At 35.8% G+C, this 25,252-nt stretch overlaps 2 protein-coding genes across 2 annotated transcripts in view; one reads left to right on the forward strand and one right to left on the reverse strand.

Annotated features, from left to right (window-relative positions):
* Positions 1–25,252, forward strand: part of LOC147069814 (uncharacterized) — a 570,178-nt gene that overhangs the window by 170,268 nt on the left and 374,658 nt on the right. The gene's annotated exons all lie outside the window — the stretch shown is intronic.
* LOC147069820 (rhomboid-related protein 2-like) lies at positions 6,873–24,186 on the reverse strand. Its single transcript, XM_085950350.1, has 5 exons — positions 24,175–24,186; positions 23,350–23,533; positions 14,644–14,848; positions 12,256–12,469; positions 6,873–7,295 (listed from the first exon to the last, which is right to left on the reverse strand). Exons 1-5 carry the CDS (start codon positions 24,184–24,186, stop codon positions 7,011–7,013), a joined length of 900 nt encoding a protein of 299 aa, XP_085806476.1. The 3' UTR covers positions 6,873–7,010.

Below are 25,252 nucleotides of genomic sequence, written 5' to 3' on the forward strand. Positions count from 1 at the left end.
GAGTTGTGGTTGCATCGAGTTTGTTCGTGCAAAACCGCTTACAATTTAAAAATGGTTAAAAAAAGGATATCTTTACATTATTAAGAGAGCAATAAATGTCTTTTAATTCATATATTATGACTAAATCACAATAAGAATATATTTGAGATGGTAAACACAAAATCAATTCATACTTTAATCAGTCAAAAACACTCTCATACGAGATAACAACTGGCAGTTCAACCCGTTCGAAACTAGCATAGATCCAAAAGTTCACTCCATTACAATTGAGTTCTACCACATAAACGCCAATTCAATTATTAATGAACAAGATTACAGACATACACGCCATAGATGAACGCTAACCATAGGTACCAAAATATTAATAACTTAAGAGAGGTATGCATGAAATGTCACAAATACTTATAAGCTATTTACCCATTGATCGGCTTAATAACGAATGTCATAAAAATGTCAATGTGACATCACTCCGTAGCAGTGGCGTTTGGAGATAGGCTGTTAAAATTGTACATAAATAGTGCACACAAAACTTTGTCAGTCTTATTTGTTTTTAAATTCTAATGGATTGAAATTCAAATTCCATCAAGTACCTTCGGTCGATAGTATTAATATTATTTGCTTTTATTGAACTAAGAATACAATTTGCAGATGGTGCTGGTTAGTTTTTAAAATTCAAAAATTAAGCCTTGCCTAAGCCAAACAATAATAGTTTTGGTAGGTATGCTATGAGCGTTCAACAAAAATAGTACACACTTTGTCAGTCATACTTAATTGTTTTAATTGAATTAAGAGTACAAATTGCAGACGGTGTTGGTTAGGTTTTTTAAATTCATGATACCTAACCAAACCATAGTAGATAAAAAATATTATTTTATCTATAAATATCTAAAATTATGTATGATTTAATTGCATAAGTTTAGATATTTTATAGACGAATATTTATTTTTTTGAATAACAAAAAAAACAAATAAGGATGACCAAAAAAGTGTGCACTATTTTGTCAGATCGCCCAACTATTATAGCTTAGTTTATACAGGTTTAATTGAATTTTAAAAACTAATCAACACCATCTATCTCCAAATTGTAGTCTCAGTTCAATGAAAACAAATACGTTTGACTGACAAAGTTTAGTGTGCACTATTTATGTTACATCTTAACGGCCTACCTTCTTCCTTCGCCACGGATAAATTGTCACCTTTACTTGCCGTATTTTTTCCGACCGCAACTTGTAATAATACCCCCTTTACACGTGCATGGATTTACTGCTGACAGTAAGTATTATTGCAGCCATAACAAGAAAATGTATGTGTAAACATGTGTATTCTGCAGTTGCAAGATTGCATGCATGAATCAAAAAACTTTGGAAGCTTCTGAATTTTCGTGTACTTTGTATTAAAACAATATGTTCCCTGCAACTTGTGTCACAGAGCGAACATATTTCCATTAGATGGTGTCACATCTTAAGACTTATCTCATCTCTATATATCTAAATCGAAAATTTTAAATATAAAATTTTTTATATGACTTTCATATCACTTACAAGTATTAGCTAACATGTCGCACCGTGAACGAAATTGACTATTACATGAAATGGGCAAAATTTTGCCTAATTCATGTAATAGTCAAGCCCGTTGCCTTATTCATGAATTAGGTAAATTATCTGCCGAGTGCGTGAATTCGCCAGGGTATAGAATTCTTAAACTGTCAACATGACAGTAGAAAAATTTTGCCTAATTCATGAATAAGGCAACGGGCTTGCATTTTTCATGATTTAGTCAAAATTTTTCCCATTTCATGTAATAGTCAATTTCGCACATTCGGCGTAACACATACATACAAAATAATATGGTAAAAATTAAAACAGGTACATATTTCGTAAAAATAGTTTTTATTGAGAAATTTCTACTAGCAACCATGTCATGGTTTTCTTTATAATCAAAATCAAGTATTTATTAAATTATACATATTGTAACGTAGAGAAAGGAGGTGTGTGGTAGGAACTATGAAGGAAAGGAGTGGGTAGGTGGATTAAGAAGGAAGGTGCGTCTGAGTATTGAAGTGAGTAGTGAGTTACATTCAGATTGTTAAAACGGCCGTCCTTCAAAGTTTTCTTCGCGCGCATGCGTACTAGTTCCGCCGTCAAGCTTCGTGTTGCCAGTCAAATCGCCGACTTAAACCCCAGTTAGTAATGTAGACTCGAACGGAGTTCTAACATGACAATATTAAATAAGCTAAGTTTATTCCTACATGTATTAAACCATGGGCGGCCAACCAATATTGTACATTTTAGCAATGTCAGTAAATGAAGCACCGTTTGTAAAATTTCCAATTTTTGTTTTAAAGTTAATGTGTAATGTTTACGTTTTCGAAAAGACTACATTTTGTTAACTTATTCAAACAAAGAACTGAAAGAAAACGATAATATTATTGACTCAGGTTAAGTCATAATATTGGCACGCGCATTTGACATACGCATACCGGCGGATTATAGAGCTTGATTTTGTGCTTTCAACCAGTAAAAATAATGGCGGATTATAGTAGTTGTCGGATAAGCGAGCGGCGGATTACTGAGAGTGCACTGTACATATATATCGCACCGTGAGTGTAAAACCAAGGCATCTGCAAATTTTTCAATTTCGAGATTAAATGCAAAACAACTGCAAAAGTCGTGAGCTTGATAATGTAAAAATGAAGTAACTGAAAGAACATGCAATATAATGTAGATATAAACCAAATATTAAGGTTTTTTTTTAGAAACTCTATTTCTCATAACAAAACGAAGACTTCAAACCCTAATATATCCAAAATATGTCTTTTGCAGATACCTTGGTTTTACACTCACGGTGCGATATGTCCGCGAATGTGTTTTTAAAAAGTATGAATTAATGTGATTTTAGTCTATTGGAATTGTCAATACTTACTTACACAAACATCTATGTGTAACTAAAATTAAACAATTATTATGCTATTTAATTGGTCCAGCAGTCAACAACCATCGAGCTTTTAATATTGCACTAAATTACAATACAATTTGAGCACCTCTTTACACTGTCTTTGTCCTTAATATAATAACATATTAGTTTTAATACAAACTTAGGCGGTAAACTTAACTTACTAAAAATAAAAAAATAATTATACAAAAACATAGTCAATTAACGGGCGGAGTATATTATTGAATTTGAGCATTAATTTCATAAATTTGATTGTCACAGAAAATACATAGTCTACAGAAATGCTACGATTAAAAATAGTGATAAAAATTCTATAAAAATGTATAAAATATCAAAAATCAAAAATTATTTTTATCTGTATGTGGCAATTACATAAAGGCCAACAATTATACCTTGAGTGTGGATTTCACAATGTCACACAAAGCAGGCATCACCTCTCACGGACAGCAAAACATGGTTACCAACTAAACAAACACCGTACTACTGAATACATCCATACCAAAGTGGAGTTATCTCGGAACCGGATATATAATAAAACGACATTATGCTGTTATTACGTATATAGCTACGTATTTGTAATAGATTTGCTGGCAAATGTACTTTTGTAGAAATTTTTCGAGGGTCGAACTTAACCCTTAAATGCGCACTGTACTACATATAGTACAAACTTTCGTTTCAGTTTTTTGAGCAAAACAGAAATCGATTTTACCATACATTTTATATACAATGGTAAAGTAGGAATCATTATTTCAATTTTGCCGATAGATGTCATTGTAAGTTGTGGTTGTTGGGTAATATAATTTGTAATCAAACGACGCGAGCCGGAGATGATATAATATTATGTGTGGGCAAGATTTTGGCAGTTATTTTTTAACGATTATATTCAAATTCAGTTTTAACCACAAAAATATTAGATTTTGATCGGGAAAAAAATATTGCTGGATTCTACAAGGTCATTGATTATTCATGACAATATAATTGTTAAAAATATACAGCATTTTTACAGTACAAAGTGTTTTTTGATGAAAATATATAGAAAAAACTATAAAATATTTTTTTAATTATTTTTCTCGTAATCACACCTATCCCTTGTATATGAGTATATCGTCTCTGTTCTGGCAGAACACACTAACTGGAGAATACTAGTTTTGAGTAATTTGACTTTGAAGTTGTTAAAATGTTTGAAAAGGTCTATCATGTGAGTTTATTAAATAATCGTAAGTAGGATGACTTTAAAATAAAGACTGTTTATTTATTAAGAAGGTTTCCAGACGGTAAAGTTTGAAATAAGGAACGTTTTGGTATAACTAACTCAATATGTCATTTTTTCGAATTAGTGTCTTCTGCCAGAACAATGACGATATTATGTACAGTCGAACTTGGTTATTACGAGGAAGATGGGACCGACTAAATTTGCTCGTTATAAGCGTTACTCATTATATCAGAGAATAGGTATTTTTAAATGAAAATAAAAAATCTGAAAACTATCGAAACAAGCATGGCATTCACAAACTACAAAAGAAGTTGTTTATTGTAATGAACACTGGTAGATACCTACTGACTTCACAAACCTTGGATTTTTTACTTATTTCAACCATATACGTGGATACTTTTTCAATATTGTCGGCAAAAACACCGATTAGGTAGGTACTTAGACACTTGTGTCATAAACGTAATGCGATCCCGGCGGCATCCTGTCCGGTCAGATTTTATTGCTTAGGGTCGAAATATTTTTAAACGATTGACACATTAACAGTTTTAAGAAAATTTTTGACGATATTTTTGCTTGATATATCCGATAAGTAGCTCATTATAAAAGTGAATAAACGTATAGAGAAAATCATAAACTAAGATGTAAACGAATGTTTCCTCATTACATCCGAGATCTTGCTATGTCCATGATCGTAATAACTGAGTTCGACTGTATATATTTTTTAATTAAAAAGTAGAAAATCATGCATTTAAGGTTAAGTCCATGACTATTCAGCGGAAAGAGAAATAGTTAGCTACGTCACATAATTCTCTTCATAACGTTATATTTTGATTGGAGCATTCTCACATTTCTCACACTGTAACATACTGTAACAGAGAATGGTGTAAATCTATATATCGATAGCGGAAGTAATTAAAAAATACGGTGGTACTGGAATACTGTTCGATCACCTAATGAAATAACACACTAAAGTTGTGATTATATTGAGATGCACGTCGCGTACTATCACAGTAAGCTGCCACTACAGGAAAAAAGTGTATAATGTCATTTTTCTTGGTGTTAAAAATGTCATCAGACTGATGCTCCCATCCCGTAGCACATTTTGAACCTTAAGGCCATCCTCCCACGGCGCAACTTATGTCCGTCGAAACTGAAACTAAAATTCCAGCCAGTATCTAGCTAATGTATTTCAATGGCGGCTCGCTGACGGCGAGACTGGAATCTCTCAGCTTCAAAACGGTCGCGAAGAGATGTGACATGCTAGTCGCGCGGTCTCTGAAGTTTCCAGTCACCGTAAAACAGTAGTACCAACATCATTAGATTTCGGTGAAAAATCATATTTTCTTACCAAAATTGGTAGCACTTCGTAAAGCCGCTAGCGTCATATCGTAAAAACCAAAACAACCAGAGACGTCAAGTAAATATTAATCGGAAAATTAAAATAACATAATTGTAAACGCTGCAGCGCACGTATTGTCAGTTTTTGTACAACACAGCTGACAGTCCAGTTTGATAGTTTGAGGTTATGTGATTATTATTTCAACTGGGTTTCGGTAGCGCCGTGTGCGAAGCATCACATTGGTCAGTTTATGAGTTCCTTCACAAACCAGTTCCATCAGATTTCAGTTGCGCCGTGGGAGGATGGCCTTAAACGAACATTGTCAGTGTGCAAAATCTGCCGAAATCATCAGGACAATGAGGTTACTTCACTGCTTTGATACCTGCATGACTCATGAACGTTTTTTATCATTTTCTACATGCCTACACATTTTCAATTCATGTCAAAATCGCGTGTTTTTTGTTTAATTAGCTGTTAGCACTATGTATTTTCTAAAAGCATGTTGTTTATTATCTATGGTCTGCAGGTTGGGTTCTATTCAAAATATTATCTATGGATATAATATCGCAGTAATTTTAATGTACGCACACGTAGAAACTGTTAAAATTCATTGAAATTAATAATGAATAATTCAAAATACTAAAACATTAGAGTTGGCAATCTCCAACATTAAATTTATAGAGGTGGTGACCGTTCAAAATATTCTGCAAAATGACGAAACCATAGACTAAATTTGTCGCCGGGATAGTGTGACAGTACGCGACATGCATCTCAATATAATCACAGCTTAACCCAAAAAAATTAACTTTATAAATCATTTTGGCATATACTAAAACTTTCTCATGATATTAATAATTAGTACGTAAATAAGTGGGGTTATACATTATGTAGCTTATTACATAATGCATAACGGGTGGCTCCCTCTTACAGCATAATTTATAAACAGAAGTGAAAGATGTCAAAATAAATACGTTATCAAGTAAATGTTAATAGTAATGTATGTCGTTTCCGAAAAAAACAAAATTGTATCGAGTACAGATTATCTACACAAACGCGAAAGAACATTGGTATTAAAAATGTAACTTATATTATTCAAACTATTGATGTAGAAGTTAATTGACGTAGTGTTGCAATAACAATAGTTTATATAGTTCGTACACTAAGAACATTATCCACCGCATGCGCATTTATTCAATTAAACCATTGATAACGCAACCACTAAAGTTTATATTAACTGTTAATTTATGTAATCCATTTTTCATACATTTACCATTGTTTATCAATTTATAAATATTTTTTAGAATTGACAAAAATCAGAATTTTAAAAATGGCAATGCTGTCTCTTTTATTAATAACTAGGTATAAGATATTCGACGTTACTAAAATCTAATATAACATTAATCTCTTTGCATTTGGCTGTTATTTTGCTATTTCATAAGGTAATAGACATCTTCTCCTCGATTGACAATAAAGATAATTCATTCCCTTTCAACAGGCAGGGTTTGGTTTACTTTACAGGTGGAAAATTGTCTGTGTGAAAGATATGAGTCAGCACAGCCATCATCATCAGGCCGAGAAACATGCTAACGGCGACCCACGAAAGTTTCTTCTCCCACGATTTCACCTTGATGTTCCACAACACTCCAATTCCTACCAACAGCCCTGCAACAGCCCCGCCCACATGTGCGACGTATCCGGTGTTCTCGGTTGACTTGTTGTAGATTGCGTTGCCACCGAGCAGAATTACGAGCAGCAATAGCTGCAGGCAGGCGTATTCCATCTCAGACCAATTCTGGAAATTGATAATTGAATTTTGAACGTAGATCGATTTTTGAGTCAAACAATTGTACATGTCGCACCGTGAGTGTAAAACCAAGGCATCTGCAAAAGACATATTTTGGATATATTAGGGTTTGAAGTCTTCGTTTTGTTAGGAGAAATAGTTTTTAAAAAAAACCATAATATTTGGTTTATATCTACATTATATTGCATGTTCTTTCAGTTACTTCACTTTTACATTATCAAGTTCACGACTTTTGCAGCTGTTTTGTATTTAATCTCGAAATTGAAAAATTTGCAGATGACTCACGGTGCGATGTGATTGTATCGGCGACAGGTTCATAAATTTGTAATCAAATTGAAATGCATGTCACGTCACTGTCACGCTGTCTTCGGGACAAATTTAGTCTATGGTTTCGTCATTTTGCAGAATATATTGAACTGTTGAAGCATTCTGGTTTGAAATCTGTTGCTTTCATTAGATAACCAAAGTATGCATTTCTTGGTGTTTTCATAATAAAAATAATGGTCCATTGTATTGCTTTTTGTTGGCTACATAAAATAATTGATGAGTGTGTTTCCACGGGTATTTATTTTTGTGACTGTCTCCAATCCAAAGAAGATCACACGGGCCTCCACAGAGTGCAGGTTTGTATTAACAGATTTTTTGTTTTTACGAGAAATGGATGTTAACGACTTGCTCAACCTATTAGGTTCATATTCTGATTCCAAACACAAATTGAAAATCAATATATTGTGTATTTGCCAGACTCAGGATTCGAACTTGGGACCCACGACATTATAAGTGACATCCGATCTGTTGAAAGTTAAAGTTTACTTTTAACTTGTCAAATTAAAACATTGAGTGCGTAGCCACTTTGACAGATGACGTATTTTGATGATTATTACCTGTGTTCATACTATACATATATAATATGTAACTCTTTCAAATATTGTCTATAAATTAGAGGTGAGTTGGAAATACTGTCACCAGTTTGTGTACTCAAGTTTCGGATGAAACTACCTGTACTCAGTATGTGTGGCCTAATAAACTTATTCCAAAAAAACTTGTGATGATATCATCGCGAGTCACTGTTCTGTGCACTCACCGGCTCTATGTTACGACCGTACACCCTGGATAAACGTCAGATTTCTATATTCAATACTTGAAAGCGTCTAAGCGAGATTTTTCGAGAATAGACAATCATCGGAAAAATTGCCATTATATGGCTTAAACGCTATTATAAGCGTAGACAATGAGAACAAATATAAAAATCTTTTACAACGGTTTTTTCGATGATTGTCTATGCTCAAAAAATCTCGCTTAGATGCTTTCAAGTATTGAATATAAAAATCTGACGTTTACCCAGGGTGTACGGTCGTAACATAGAGCCGATTTTTATATTTTTACTTATTGTCTACGCTTATAATAGCGTTTTCGCCATATAATAGCGGTTTTTTCGATGATTGTCTATGCTCAAAAAATCTCGCTTAGATGCTTTCAAGTATTGAATATAAAAATCTGACGTTTACCCAGGGTGTACATTTTTCAAAATAACGTTATAGATAACAATATTTTATATATAAAATTGAGCCGTGTTAACTAAACGACATTGTTATAATTTCTTTAATGGCTTTTATTTACTCTTTGATTAGTGATTGTTCTTATAAGATTGTAATATTTATATCCATAGTCAGTATTCCGTATTAACGCATAACCGAGAAAATTAAGATTAAAAAAAAATACGAGGTTAGTTTGGTATAATATTTAATATGAAAGATAACACGCTTCATGCATATTTATGATATGTATATTATGCCGAAAGGTAAGTTTTAAGTAGGAAAAGTGGCATTTTAATGAAAACCAGTGACGTTTAATTTCAATCAGTGTGAGCCGTTTTATCGAGGCTATTTGACCGGGCCATTTGTTTGTGGAAGCGAAATGTTAAATATCATAAACTGGAGCATGTTTTATTTATTATACATTTAATTAAATGAATACAAATTAAATACGGAATACTGACTATGGATAAATATTATTATCTTATAATCACTAATCAAAGAGTTAATAAGAACAATTCAAGCCATTTTCACTTGTATTTCTTATTTTATTGATTAAATTTGAGTCGAAATTATCTGAAATAATAACAATATCGTTTAGTTATGTAACACGGCAAAATTTTATACAAAAAATATTGTTATCTATAACGTTATTTTGAAAAATGTTCCTTATTTTCGCATACTTACCTACCTTTTCAGAGCGTTTTTAGACGAAGGCTTAAGCACGAGTGTCTTTGTGTCAAAGGTTACTTTATAATTATTTAAATTTTATGAAATGCATTGGCGAACTCTAATATGCTATACTGATTTTTGAAAACGGCGAATTTTATTAGGTAATTGAAAATGTTTGAATTTTATTCGTTGTAAAAGATTTTTATATTTGTTCTCATTGTCTACGCTTATAATAGCGTTTAAGCCATATAATGGCAATTTTTCCGATGATTGTCTATTCACGAAAAATCTCGCTTAGACGCTTTCAAGTATTGAATATAGAAATCTGACGTTTATCCAGGGTGTACGGTCGTAACATAGAGCCCAGAAAACTCTTCCGAATCACCTGTGTCTGCGGCAGGCGACCACCGACCCCCGGAGCCATTCATGGTCCCAGTGAAGCAATAGAGTCTGACACAGAATGTGTCAAGAAGATTTGGAAGAATCATTTCTGCGGAGTGCTGAACCGCCCACCCCCTTTGGATCCCTTTGACATATCTGAGGAAGCTTTACTTTTGGACATACAAGACAGGGTAGTCAAACGATCCGTGCGGTTGGACAAGTGCAATTTTATGAACCGGCAAATTGAAGCGGCAGAGGAGGCAGCAAGCAGAAATGACACCAGGAAACTCTTCCGAATCACCCGTAAAGTCTGCGGCAGGCGACCACCGACCCCCGGAGCCATTCGTGGTCCCATTGGAGCAATAGAGTCTGACGCAGAATGTGTCAAGAAGATTTGGAAGAATCATTTCTGCGGAGTGCTGAACCGCCCACCCCCTTTGGATCCCTTTGACATATCTGCGGAAGCTTTACTTTTGGACATTCCCCGAACATTTCCGATTGCCCGCCCACGCACACCGAGATAAAATCGGCTGTGAAAAGGCTCAAGAACGGAAAGGCACCGGGGGGAGACGGGATTCATCCTGAATTCCTATAGTACAGCCTGAGCGCAATCCTGCAGCCTATGTTTCATTTGATGACAAAGGTGTGGGAAGAAGAGCGCTGTCCAAGAGACTGGGTGAACGGTGAAATCATCACACTTCACAAAAAAGATGACCCTCTAAGCTGCGACAATTACCGAGGCATTACGCTACTCAGTGTTCTGGGAAAGATTTTGGCAAACATCCTCTTGATGAGAATAAGCGACCCAATAATGCACGTCCTCAGGAAAAACCAAGCCGAGTTTCTACCTGGTCGAGCGTGTGCAGACCAAATCCACAACCTTCGATGTCTTTTCCAGCAGAGCCATGAGCTGAACAGTCCGATGGACTGCTGCTTTGTGGATTATGAGAAGGCTTTCGACAGTCCGCACCGCCCCTCCCTCTGGATGATACTGGGAGCATACGGGATCCCTCCCAAGATCATTGCCATAATCAAAAGCCTGCACGAAAATAGCGAATGCTGTGTCAGATTGGAGACACTGTCACAGAATGGTTCGGGGTCACGACCGGAGTCAGACAGGGTTGTGTCCTTGCACCGTTTCTCTTCATCATTCTCTTTGACTTCATACTACGGAAGTCAATACCACCTGACCGAGGCATACCTGTTACCCCTACGGTGAAGCTATGCGACCTGGAATACGCTGATGATGCTGTCCTATTCGACAACTTAATCGAGGGCATTCAAGAGACAATCGACAGGTTGCATAACAACTCCTCTCGCGTTGGTTTGAAAATCAACGCGAAGAAAAGCAACGTCTTGTGTAATAGGACCTGTCCTGATCCAGATTTCCTTCTGATTAGCGACGGACAAAACATCGAGAGTGTCGACAGCTTCAAGTACCTGGGGGTACACATCACGGGAGATGGCATTTTGCAGAAAGAGCTCGCTATCCGAATGGGAATGCCTTGAGCAACATTCAACTCGATACGGAATGTCTGGGACTCACGATTGTACTCGGTCAAAACCAAATGCCGCCTATTCGACGCTTGCATTCTGACTGTGCTGCTTTACGGTAGCGAATCATGGCACCTTTCGAAGGCTCAGAGCAACCGTATACTGAGCTTCGAAAACAGATGTTTTCGACGAATACTGGGTGTGCGGTGGTATGACTTTAGGAGCAACGAGGAGATAAGAGAACGCACCAAGCAGCCTCTCATCACGCTGAAAGTGAAGAGGCGACGTTAGACCTGGCTCGGCCACGTGCTGCAGATGCCAGAAGAGAACTTCAACCTGGCTTGCCTGTTTTTCACGCCGAACGGATTCCGGCGTCCTAGAAGGCCGCTAAATACAATCTACAGAGTGTATACAGCGGAGCTACGGGATGCTGGTTTGACCTGGAACGAAGCAAGAAGACTGGCGAGCGACAGGGATTCTTGGAGGCGCCGTGTGGTGTCCATATGCTCCAGTTAAGGGGTGGATATGGCAAAAGAAGAAGTAAGTATACTTAGTCTTCAAAATTGACCAGTTTTCCCATCTCTACTATAAATATACATAGATATCGAATGTGCGACCCATAAGCCAACGCATAAGCTGTTCGGCCGAGTTGTGTAAAACGTCAAATTGAAGTTGAATTTAATTATACAAGGCTTATTTTAACATTTAACAAATTGTGTGAATCTGAGATTATATGTAGTATGTCATAGTAGAAGTGTTAGGTTCTCTTCAACTGAACCTGCAATAATTAGGTAAATTAATCAGTAGACCAGAATTCGTGATATAGGCTTTTCAAGTTTATTTTAATATCTTTGTTCAAAACCCACCAGTATTATGGTAAAAATATGAACTGTGGCTAAGGCATAGACTCCGCCTGATGCGCCGGCTAATTTGACGGTGGGAACGAAGATGGATGTGGTGAGAGAACCAGCCAGGACGCCTGCAACATACACAATAGCCACGCGCCACCACTTGTGGACCATCTCCAGGGGCATGCCGAGGAATATCTGTATCAGCACGTTCATCACCAAATGTGACGTTCTGTAAGTCAGAAATAAATATTCGAATCAGAGATAATGGTCTTAATCACGGGTCGAAAGTTTTAGATGTCAAGGGAGCCAAGCCACAAATTTGGCGAAAATGAGTAAAGTACACAAAAGCATTTTAAAAACATCAAAAATGCAGTGGTCAATGGATTTAAGCCACAAAACTCTTTTGACTACATTTTTTGTACATTTCAATATTCAGTGGTCAAGAGATATAACACACATCATTCTAAGATACTATTTTTTTTAGTTATTTGTACAAAATAATAAAAAGATAACACCACAAAATATATTCAATGTTGAAAGTTTCACCGTTATATCTTTAAAAACAAAAAAGTTCAATAAAAAAATGTTACTTTTCTATGTCACACAAAATCTTTGAGTGCCTGTTTCTCAGCAATATGATTTTGTGGACTGGCTTCCTTGACATCTATGGCGACGAATATGAGTTATATAAATTCATCATCATCAGGGGCGCGACAACCCGGTGTGGGTCCTGGCCTCCTCCAACAGCTCCCTCCACCTGTCCCTATCCAGTGTGGCCGCTTTCCAATTTGGTATCCCCAGAATACGGCAGTCACTGGTAGCTCCATCCAACCAGCGAATCTTTGGCCTCCCTCTTCTTCTACATCCTATTGGATTGCTGGACACCACTCTCTTTGCCGGTTCATTGTCATTCATATGGTGCACATGACCTAGCCATCGCAGTCTCCTAATCTTAATTGATTGAACAGCACAATATAATTTAGTTATATAAATTAAACATACTAATTTGAAAACATCTCACAAACATACATACTTACCCACTAGAAAAAATGTTTGGTAAAAAACGACGCCGGGGTTGACTCGAGCCCACTACCATTGGATTCGCGCCTATGTGCTTTATCAATTGAGAAACCTGCATCTCACCTAATTACAATGAAATTAGCTAATATTTATTGATATGAAGCGCTTCACAATAAAATAATATAATAGTTAATAAGATCATTAATTAATTACATTGATTTAATTACAAAGGCGGACGCTCCAACTTGGCGAAAATTATAATAGCATGGGATTTAATTTGCATTAATCATGGTCAGCACAGCTTTAGCAGTTAACACTTTAAGCATGTTTCTGTTATTTTTATTGGTCCAAATAATTAGCGCGGAAGCAATTCCATACACAAGGCAGTTATCAGCAGTTTTCGGCGGATATATTATACAAGAATTGGTAAATTCGTAATACAGAGAAAATTTAAGTTGGTAGACACGTCGTGTGAAATACTATTTGCGGACTATCTGTAGTTTTTTCACCCGAACCTCGAAGTGCTCGAAATTTTGTATTGAAACGTCAAACAAGAATTGAACATATCAAATCAGCATAACCTACAATTTTATTAGCCGTGTCGTTGCAGTGACTATGTATTAAAAAAAATATGTTACTATTCGCCACTCGATATTTGACAGTCGCGGGGAACTATAAATTGACACCTGTGACGTAGATTATTTTAAAAAAATTGTCATATCTTTCATCTCAATTTTCAATATGTAATTGACATCTCGACTGACGACTCTATCTCACTCTAAAAGTTAACACAGTCAAGAGAGGCAGTGTTAAAATATAGCACTTTTGACATTATTTAACTTATTGTAATAATTACCTGCCTGATTACATAAAGTGGTAAATGTGATATAATTTATCACATTTAGCTCTTTTTGGGTGTTAAGTGATATGTTAGAATAGCCTCGCAGGTCAATAGCTCAGGAGATAGAGCAGTCACCCGGAAGGTGGAAAGTTGGCTCCGACTTGCCCTACCTTTTTTTCCAGAATTTTTCTAATATGACTTTTCTGAAGTACCCCTATTTCAAAATTATGTAATTTCAATTAATAATTAATTAACATGAGCTACCTAATATATTATTCTTATACAGCTATGTCTACTCCTTAGAAATACCATTGGGTGCGCCTTCCAGATTCCGTCTCCAGTATGCTTGCGTCTTCGCAGGTTATGCTAGCATTCCATAACTCAACCGTATACACCCTGACGATAAAAAATGGAAGAGATCTTTATTTGTTTATGTATTTTTTGCGTGGCGTAAATGAAAACTATGCCAATTTTCCTAGTGTTAATCTGTGTCTTCCTGATAATAGTTTTGAGATAAGAGCATTGATTGTTTGTCATCGTACCCGCCGTGGACCATCATGTAGGTGATGAAGCGCCAGGCCTCGTATCTCTTCTCCGGATCATACATCAAGGCGTTGGCTATGGGTCCCGTCGCTTCTGTGTGGTTTTTGCACGCATCGATGGCGAACAGAGTTATCTCTATTATAGATATCAACAGCAGAAATACTGGCGGAGGCCAACATGAATATTTGATTAACATACGGGAACCTGTAAAGGGCAACTGACATTAATTGTTATCAAATGGGCATATGCTTGATAGAATTATTGTATTATAGCACCTGTACATGTGCATGGATTTACTAGCATCAATAGTGTGTAAATTAAACTATCGCGATGTTCTATTGCGCGTGTGCACATTGTCTTTATTGTTATTATTGTTATTATTATTGTTTATTGTTATTATTGTCTGAGGATGGAAAATGGGAGAAGCGGAGGTTTTAGTGCGAAAGACCTTGAAGACATGGGTAAAGACGCATCCCTGAGATTATTTGAAGGAATAACAGAATACCAATGTGTGTTGGATAATGAAAAAAAAACCTATTACACATCTTCACTTTAGAAACAAGTTGGCTGATCAGCTGATAGGATCTTTTACTTCACGAAAAAGGGTTGGTCGACCTCCATTTCCTGACGATATCAATTCAAATCATTATCCAGAAAAATGTACACTTCGTAGATGTGGTTATTCCAGCACTATGCTGAAAGTGATACGAACCTCAGTAACAAATTGCAAAGTATCCCTTTGCATACCGTGTTTTATGCCGTATCAATTATCTGAACAAAAGAAAAAGCCAACAAGGCCTTAGAAATGTTTATTATTTTGAGAAATTTCTATAAAATTGATAAAGTAATTATTATTGTTACAGAAATAAATGAAATTATAATTTTTTCCTAAAAAAAATTATTAAAAAAAAATTTTGTGAACAAATATTTTTTTTACCTAAATGGACACCGGTCAGAAAACTGACCGCTGGGAAATCGATAATTACGAAAAAACTATATACATTTTAAAAAAAAAAATATTTTTTCTGTTCATCAAAATGAATATAGAATACATAAAAAAAAAAATTAAGCACATATCTTTAAAAAAAAAGTTGTCCTATAAAGGGTTAAATTGGTAACCAAAAATTATTGTTGTCAAGCTCTTTTGCCACTCACAAATGGATACTATCAGTGCTTCCCAACCTTTTTGTTACCTTGCTTCACAGAACGCTATTAAAATTATAAAATTTTTGAAGACATTCCAACTTTTAAATAAAATTGAACAGCTCGAAAGTAAATAATGTTAGTCTATATTGCCATAGCTCCAACATTTGTCTCTTGACATTGTTTATTCCCGTGTCCGGAAACTTGTACGTATGCAGTTCGCCGTATCACACTTCACAGTGAAATCTTGCATCGGAAATATATGGCCGTATATTAAAGACTGTCCAACCTCTCTGGGTCGTACAGTACTGACATAAAATTCATGTCTAAATAAAACACGGTTCTTGTCGGCTTACACTTTACAGGAAGCCAGCAGCAAACGATTTTTGAAAATAACCGATATACTGGATTATTTGTTAGGTTAGGTTACGTTTTCATTCTTGAATTCATGAATTTTGCCAAAATGAGCTATGAAAATTGAATTAATGTTCATATTGGATCTAATAAAATTGGAGACGGTATAGTATACGGTCATCTCTTTCCGATAGAAAGCTCACGGCGAATTGTGCCACAGTGAAATGTTTTAAGTACCATTTACATGTAACTGTTTATTCCGCAGTCTACACGGAAAATACAATATTCATAATTCCAGAGGGTTTATTCTATACACAAGGCGGCTATCGATGGTAATTTATCATATATATATATATATATATATATATATATATTATGTACTGAAGTATTATAAGTTATTGTTACAATAAGTTAACCGTCTAAATTGCCAAAACTGTCTCTCTCGCTCTAAAAATTAACACAACCAAGAGAGGGGGGGGCTGTTAAAACATAGCAATTTTTAGCAGTTTAAACGGTTTACTTATTATAACAATTAACGGCCTCAATACATAAATATGATACACTACCCTCGATAGCAGCCTTGTGTATAAAATAGCTTCGCTGGTGAAGAAATTTTTGAAGATTATTCTTTACGGTGATCACTCACGGAGCTATGTGATCAACAACACTACAGATGAAAGTTAATAATTTCAATGTCGATGACGGTGTGCCAAACTACTCACGCGATGCCGAGTAGACATACGTAATATAAGTCTACGAAAGTGTTAACATACATATTGTTTTATTATGTCGGTACTGTGACGGCAGACGGCAGACGGTTATAACTGCTGTATTTTCACTTTTTAAGTTTTCTTCCATACTATGTTCCAAATTGTACATTCTTTGATGCGGCAAAATATTAGAGCTACAACTTTATTGGTCACAAAATTACATTAAAAGATATCTGCATCTGACCAAATGAGGCGTCTAATTACAAAAAGCGACAAATCCACAATTCAATATTTTCGGGAAACAACGTTTTTATGTTTCAAGCTTCAATTATTTGTTTTAATGTGAGATTATTTTTTCCGTTGTATTCTATATCGAAATTAGTACCAAATGGCAATTTGTTTCAGCCGATAAACTCTTAAATGTAATAAATATAGGCAAAATAAAATTGGTCGTAGCGCTATTTGTAGCTCACTTTTTAATTTACTCCGCATAAGGCACATATTTTCGTGGCACTGTCATGAGTTTACCAGATGCTACAGCATGGGAGACGCCCTTTTTAATATTGAATGTTCCCTTATTGGTTGACTTAAACACGCGCGAAATCAACCAAACTTTAAATAATACAAAACACGGACTTGGCAAACCGTACAAAAAGCGCTAAGTCCGTGTTTCGTATTATTTAAATTAAAATATTTTTTTTCATAGGGTTATGTCGCGTTTTGGAATTTATAGATCAATACATATTGTGTAAAATTATATTCTCGATTATGACCAAATGTGGAGTTATCGCTTTTTGGAATTAGACGCCTCAAATGTCAAAAAAAATTGATATGGCAAAAAGATAAGCCCACGGTGGCCGCGCGGCATAAGCGTTGGACTATAAAGCCGTGGGTCCCAGGTTCGAATCCTGGGTCTGGCAAGTACACATAATATTGTTTTTCAATTTGTGTGTGTCAGGGTATGGACCTGATAGGTTGAGCAAGTGGCTGACATCCATTTCTCGTAAAAAACAAAATCTGTCAATAAAACCTCCACTCTGTGGAGGCTGATACACCCCTGTTACAGGCGGGCTTCTCCCGGTGTAAAATAATCATTTAGTAGCTTAAGTCGAAACGTAACCCTGACCTCTAGAAACGGCTTCATAAAACATCTAATCTGATTCCTTGCTCAACCACGTAAGTATTTCTTTTTAATTTAAAAAGTAAAAATGATGATGGATGAAAGAGATAATTTTAAGACTAAATATAAGGATTGAAATATAATAAATTTTGCCGCGCTTGTCGGCAACGTCCAAATTTCGACGCGCCTGCGCCAGGGTCAGGCTCGTGATTCGCCGAATCAAAGATCACGCGATAAAATTTGGCCAATCACGAGAGTCCTTTTTGCTGGAATGGCGTGGGTACGCGAAGTTTGAAATAGAAAAAAGTAATTAGTAAGCGTCCCCTTTCCGATAGGTACGGACCTGACGACTACAACTGTAAAAATCCCAAATGTAATTTGTAAAACTAAAAATGTAAAATATAAGAAGACCACGTTACGAGCACGAAAGACCGTGTTTTATTTACACTCCAACCGTTTGAATTTCTTTTTTGTGAATCCGGGGTTCGATGGACACCTGAGCTAGCCGCTGGAACCCCGGGGATCTCAATGGCGCCCAACGTGGGGCGAATGATACACCCCTGTTACAGGCGGGCTTCTCCCGGTGTAAAATAATCATTTAGTAGCTTAAGTCGAAACGTAACCCTGACCTCTAGAAACGGCTTCATAAAACATCTAATCTGATTCCTTGCTCAACCACGTAAGTATTTCTTTTTAATTTAAAAAGTAAAAATGATGATGGATGAAAGAGATAATTTTAAGACTAAATATAAGGATTGAAATATAATAAATTTTGCCGCGCTTGTCGGCAACGTCCAAATTTCGACGCGCCTGCGCCAGGGTCAGGCTCGTGATTCGCCGAATCAAAGATCACGCGATAAAATTTGGCCAATCACGAGAGTCCTTTTTGCTGGAATGGCGTGGGTACGCGAAGTTTGAAAAAGAAAAAAGTAATTAGTAAGCGTCCCCTTTCCGATAGGTACGGACCTGACGACTACAACTGTAAAAATCCCAAATGTAATTTGTAAAACTAAAAATGTAAAATATAAGAAGACCACGTTACGAGCACGAAAGACCGTGTTTTATTTACACTCCAACCGTTTGAATTTCTTTTTTGTGAATCCGGGGTTCGATGGACACCTGAGCTAGCCGCTGGAACCCCGGGGATCTCAAGGCCCATATGATCCTATCAGGATCGGACATGGTCGAAAAAAAAAAAAAAAAAAAAAAAAAAAAAAGATATATCTGTTTAAAATGCAAGATAAATAAAACTTCAAATTTTTAAAAGAAATGATTTGAAGTTTATGTTGGGATGCTATTTCCGCTTATTTTGATATAAAATACTTCAAAATATCTTATAAACTAACTCTTGTCAGACTGATTTCAAAACTTTGTTTTTGCTCTCCTGTAAAATTATGTAAACAGCAGTTATAACTGTTTGCCATCACAATAGCGATATACTAAAATATTAGTTTTGTTAGTAAATAAACTGTTAGTCATATGCATGCAAAAGCGGACCTTATACAGCAATAGATTCAGAGTTGATTTCCGAGACACCGGAAGACATTTTGTTTTGATTAGGCCTGAAATGAAAAAAGTTAAGTGTGACTCAGACAATCTGATTTAAGGTTAAGGGTTAACAACTGTTACTATATGTGATTTTGACATCTGACAACACGTTGTGGTTGTACGCTAATAAGTCAACAGGGTATGTGTCGGCATTGTTTGCTGCAATGCCTGTTTCAACGCTAGCAAGTGATACTATTACAACAGCAAACCGCTTTTGCCGTACCCATGGTGCCATTGAAGAATGATTTACCTATACAACAACGTTGCCAGACGTGTCCCTCTTTTTGTGGAACGTCCTACAGCTAAATTCACGATTATTTAACAAACACAAATAAGACGTTTAGGCTATGCTAATTTCATTTATTTTAAGCATACTGAGATCCCCGGGGTTCCAGCGGCTAGCTCAGGCGTCCATCGAACCCCGGATTCACAAAAAAAGAAATTCAAACGGTTGGAGTATAAATAAAACACGGTCTTTCGTGCTCGTAACGTGGTCTTCTTATATTTTACATTTTCTTTAAACGTTTACATATTTTGTTTTAACAATAAGTTTCGCAGGTCCTATCCTATCGGAAAGGGGACGCTTACTAATTACTTTTTTTTTTTTCAAACTTCGCGTACCCACGCCATTCCAGCAAAAAGGACTCTCGTGATTGGCCAAATTTTATCGCGTGATCTTTGATTCGGCGAATCACGAGCCTGACCCTGGCGCAGGCGCGTCGAAATTTGGACGTTGCCGACAAGCGCGGCAAAATTTATTATATTTAAATACTTATATTTAGTCTTAAAATTATCGCTTTCATCCATCATCATTTATACTTTTTAAATTAAATTAAATTTATCTTAATTACACCTCCGCCCAATATGTCATTTTCACACACCGGACGAAGGCCCTTACTTATAAATAAAAAATACTTACGTGGTTGAGCAAGGAATCAGATTAGATGTTTTATGAAGCCGTTTCTAGAGGTCAGGGTTACGTTTCGACTTGAGCTACTAAATGATTATTTTACACCGGGAGAAGCCCGCCTGTAACAGGGGTGTATCAATACCAACATCTAATTACTGTACCGAACGGGTATTTTCTGAGATGAATTTAAAATAGTCAAATGCAAGAAACAATAATTAATGTTGTTGTTAGTCTTGTTCAATTCAATATGATATACCTACTCATGTGCTGAATTTTACCAATACATTAAGCAGCAGAAAGAAACTCTTCAGGAAGTAAAATCTTCCGCCAAATACAAACAGGCGAACGTCGGGAAAAAATATTGTTTAATATTATTATTTTGATAGTTAGAGAGTTTTGTAGTTTATGTTGTGTCATTTATGATTGATATTATAGAAATAAACATTAGAAATATTGAACTATCGTTTTTCAGTTTACTACTTATACACACACATAATGAGGTTTTGCCAATTTTTAATCAAACTGTAACACGATTGAATCTTCGCATGTATGGCTCAAAAGGATTTATACCCGGTTGATTGATCATTAGACCATTATAGTATAGTAATTCCAAGGGTAGCGCTAGCAATTTTTATAGACAGTGTGAGATCTTCGAAATGCGCCCCCGTACTGACAGATATCGTTATCCAGATTTGTCAGGAATTGTTTTGATGTTGAGAGCTGTCATATCAAAAGAAAAACTATAGTCAGTGAAAAAAATCGATGCCAAAAGAGATCACTTTTAAAGATAGTATTAGCGCTCTATGGCAGTTTTATTCTGCTAACAATCGCGTGATATGACTTGCAAGTATCGGAATCAAATGACGCTTTTCGCGAGGCAAGTTTTTGCGAATTGTGAATATTGAGAAACTGTGATTTTCGACGCACGGTTTCCCAAAATGATTGCTGTACATTTGTAAAGCCACTTTTTACGGCAATTGTGTGGCCGTTAATAGTTCCCCAAAACACGACAATAGTAGTCTACGGTGCCAAAACTTTACATCTATTGCACATGCTCTATGGCAACATGGTTGGTCGATATATGTAATATCGAACGCAATCGAAAATACGGCAATAATTGCTAGATAAATCTATTTCATTCTCGCTCTGCTCCATGTATGCGTCTCTGTTTGACCTCACCCCTAGCAACAATAAAAACATTATAGTGACAGCCGATTTGACAATACATTATTATAATTTTTCGCCGTGTCGTTATTAATATTACTATGGTGTTATTACTAATCGTCAATTCACACTACGTACAATGAATAAATGAACAAACCACAGGGTATTGAAGCTTATTAACGAGGTTTATTTACGTCTTGAACTATGGAACGTGGAAGCCAAACTATATAATGATCAAAATATTAAAAGGCCAATTATCAAAGCTGCACAAACGTCTGGATCTGGAACAATGTGAGCAATCGAAGAGTTGAACACCATTTTTTAAATACATTTAACTCCTGTATGAATCTCCAGTTGGCAGAAATCGAAGAGTGACTGGCAGTATAATAGTAATCAGTGTTGCTTTCTTCATAAATGTATCTACTTTCTTTTTCTTTGCACTATTTGTATTTAACAAATACCTACTAAAAGTAAATTTTTGTCATTCTTGTAAAGTTTTTAAATGTATAATTATCAATAACTAATTTCTGGTTTATATTACTTATTGTTTCACGTTTGTTTAAGTAGGACCTGATCCAAATCCTTATTTTATTTTAGATTTGTTTATGTGATTATTTAGGACGAGATATGGTACAGAAACTTCATTGCCGGCCGTTGTTGTCACGTGTACGCACAAAATACATCAGCCTCACTTGCCCAACACTGATGACGGGTCAAACATTGCCCAGCAACCGGGCAATAATTGCACCATTTTTTTGACAATTGTACCGGCAATCTGCAAGCTCGTTTACGGGCCCCTTTAGAATTAACGTATGGATTAGAATGCTGGGCAACACATAGAATTAGAGAAAGATGGATATTTATGATAGGGGAACCTTCAGAAGAATCTTTTATTGAAAAGAATGCGTGGCATAATATCGTCACTGTTCTGGCAGAAGACACTAATTCGAAAAAATTACGTATTGAGTTAGTTATACCAAAATGTTCCTTATTTTAACTTTACCGTCTGGAAACCTTCTTAATAAATAAACAGTCTTTATTTTAAAGTCATCCTTTTTACGATTACTTAATAAACTCACATGCTAGACCATTTCAAACATTTTAACAACTTCAAAGTCAAATTACTCAAAACTAGTATTCTCCAGTTAGTGTGTTCTGCCAGAACAAAGACCATATTATAACCAATAGAAAAATTCTTTTTGAAAAAAGTAAGCCACCCCGGCAAGGAATCGAACCCTGCATCTTCCGGGTTTACGCCGCCCCATCCGCGCATTACCTCTATGCTACGCAGTGACATACTAACTGCGACAAACTTTAACTATTGGCCACTTTTAATACCCACTCATCAGCACTCTTATATCAATAGTCGGATAGTCTTTATATCAAGATGAAGTATGTAAATGTAGAGATTGCGCTGAATTGACCACATGTGCATAGAATACCGAAGAAGTAACTAGCAAGGCGGGCTATATCCGCATCCTCTTAGACCAAAAGAAGAGTAGGAAGGTATTACGGCGTACTGGGTACGGCGACTGAATCAAGGATGTCAATTTAAAAAAGGGCCACTGAATTGTTTCAAGAGTTGTGAGAGTGCCAGAAATAACGACGATGTTATTATTTCAAATATATTGTTATTGTTGATCCACTCAATATACCGATTGGGTCGCGACCCATAAGTTAAGTTACCCTGCATTAATAGAAAATAGAAAAATTAGAACATGCACCGATTAATATTAGATTATGAACTTGTTCTTACCCGTAAAAGATTTCTGCATCATGTCCAAAAACTCATTGAACTCTAAAAAACCGGAGTGATTAGTGTCGCATTTCTCCATTATGCACTGCGCCACACTCTCTGGGATCTTATCTTTAAAATGCTCCGAGTCTATGGCGTTTCTGAGCTCGTTCATTGATATCTTTCCATCTTCATCGGTGTCAATCTGAAAGGAAACAAGTGAAATAAATATGACATATAAGATTAGTCTGGTGACAGTTCAGAAGTCATTCTCCAACCTACTGTGAGTGTGCGACCCACGACATAATTCACGCTAGATGATGCCACGTTGCGCACCGTCCTATCTTAATTCCAGCATGTCAAAACTTACTTAAGTACTAGTGTCAATTGTTTACGTAAACACCAACCAAAAAGGAGTGAATAATTTGCAAGCATTTGCAATGATTGTTAGTCTCGATGGATTTTCAGTACCGTTTAACAAATCATCATGAAAATATACACTGTTGTACAGCGCATACAAATTGTTAAAATTTATTAAACAATGATGAATCTATTCGAGGTACGTTTCAGGCATTTCTTGAAATTTATGGTCAAAATAATCGACTTACAGAGCTTACTATATAACGGTAATGTCTGTGATGTCAAGAATCAAACCCGTCAAAAACGTAAACGTACTGCTGAAAATATCGATGTTGTAAATTTTGATGCAAATTAACTATCAATTACACGTTCTCAACTTTCTTATGGCACTACATGGAATATTCTTTATAAAGATTTGCATTTGTAGGCGAATAAAATACAGTTCGAAATTTTGCTAATTGGGCTTAAGCGCGACTTGAAACAAACGATGAAGCTCATTTTTGGTTAAAAGGTTTCGTAAATAAGCACAATTGTGACATTTGGTGTAATGAAAACTAACATGCTCTTCTTGAAACACCTTAATAACCCTTTATAGGGCAAAGGTCGAAAACGGTTTATTAATCGACCACCTCATTTATGAGCTATAAGTCATACACTAAATATGGAAATATCAACCTTAGTGCGTCGAAACGTTGTCGAGAACGTTCTCTGGTTATGAAATAAACCATCTAATATGAAGTGTACGTCAATCGCTCGCAAAACACTATTTCAACGATTGGTCGATGTATCAGCCATTGCGCGTTTGCGGTTGCGACTCGACGAATTCGCGAGTGACACTTGACTTTGCAAGTCATTTTGTTCCCATTTATATTATGTGTTGTGAAAAAAGGTATATACATAAGTAATTAATATGCATTTATTTATCGATTTACATTATATTTTTTACAAATATATTTTGATAGAGTACTTGTTTCGTCATTCTATTGCCAAGCAGGAAGTACATAACCTCAAATTTGCAATTCGCACGGCTGACTTCTAGAATTATTTTAAAAATAAAAAAGCGGCTTAGGCAGCTGTGTATAGTTATATTTTATTGTGAATATAGTATACTATTATAAATGTATTTTAGTTTTACTCAAAATATTTGGGATCGGAAAAGTTTTCAAAATATCCTCGAAGAAATGGTGTTTTTTTGTTAGTTGTGACATCAATTGAATGCTAAAGTACTAAATTACTATCAATATCGCAACTTGCATGGGCTTGTATTGTATTATATTTGAGTGTAGAAGTAACATCATCACCAACTGGGGTCTATTCTCTGCTGCTATGAAGGCCTCCCCCATCATACTTCATTCTTCATCATTCTCGGTCATTTCGTAATATGGTAATGTTGTAGGTCGGTAGGTACTGTTACGATAATATGTTTTATTTTTGTTTCAGTTCATGAGTAAATCTAAGAAAAAGAGCTGTCGATGTGCTTATTGTAGTACGGCTAGAGAGCCAAAACGCATATATTATTTTTGTAAGCAATGTAACTTACCGTTTTGCATACTATGTTTTGAAA

The sequence above is a fragment of the Rhyacophila brunnea genome, unplaced genomic scaffold (genome assembly GCF_057557595.1).
Source record: "Rhyacophila brunnea isolate RB1 unplaced genomic scaffold, BYU_Rbru_1.0 scaffold_23, whole genome shotgun sequence".
Lineage (NCBI taxonomy): Eukaryota > Metazoa > Arthropoda > Insecta > Trichoptera > Rhyacophilidae > Rhyacophila > Rhyacophila brunnea.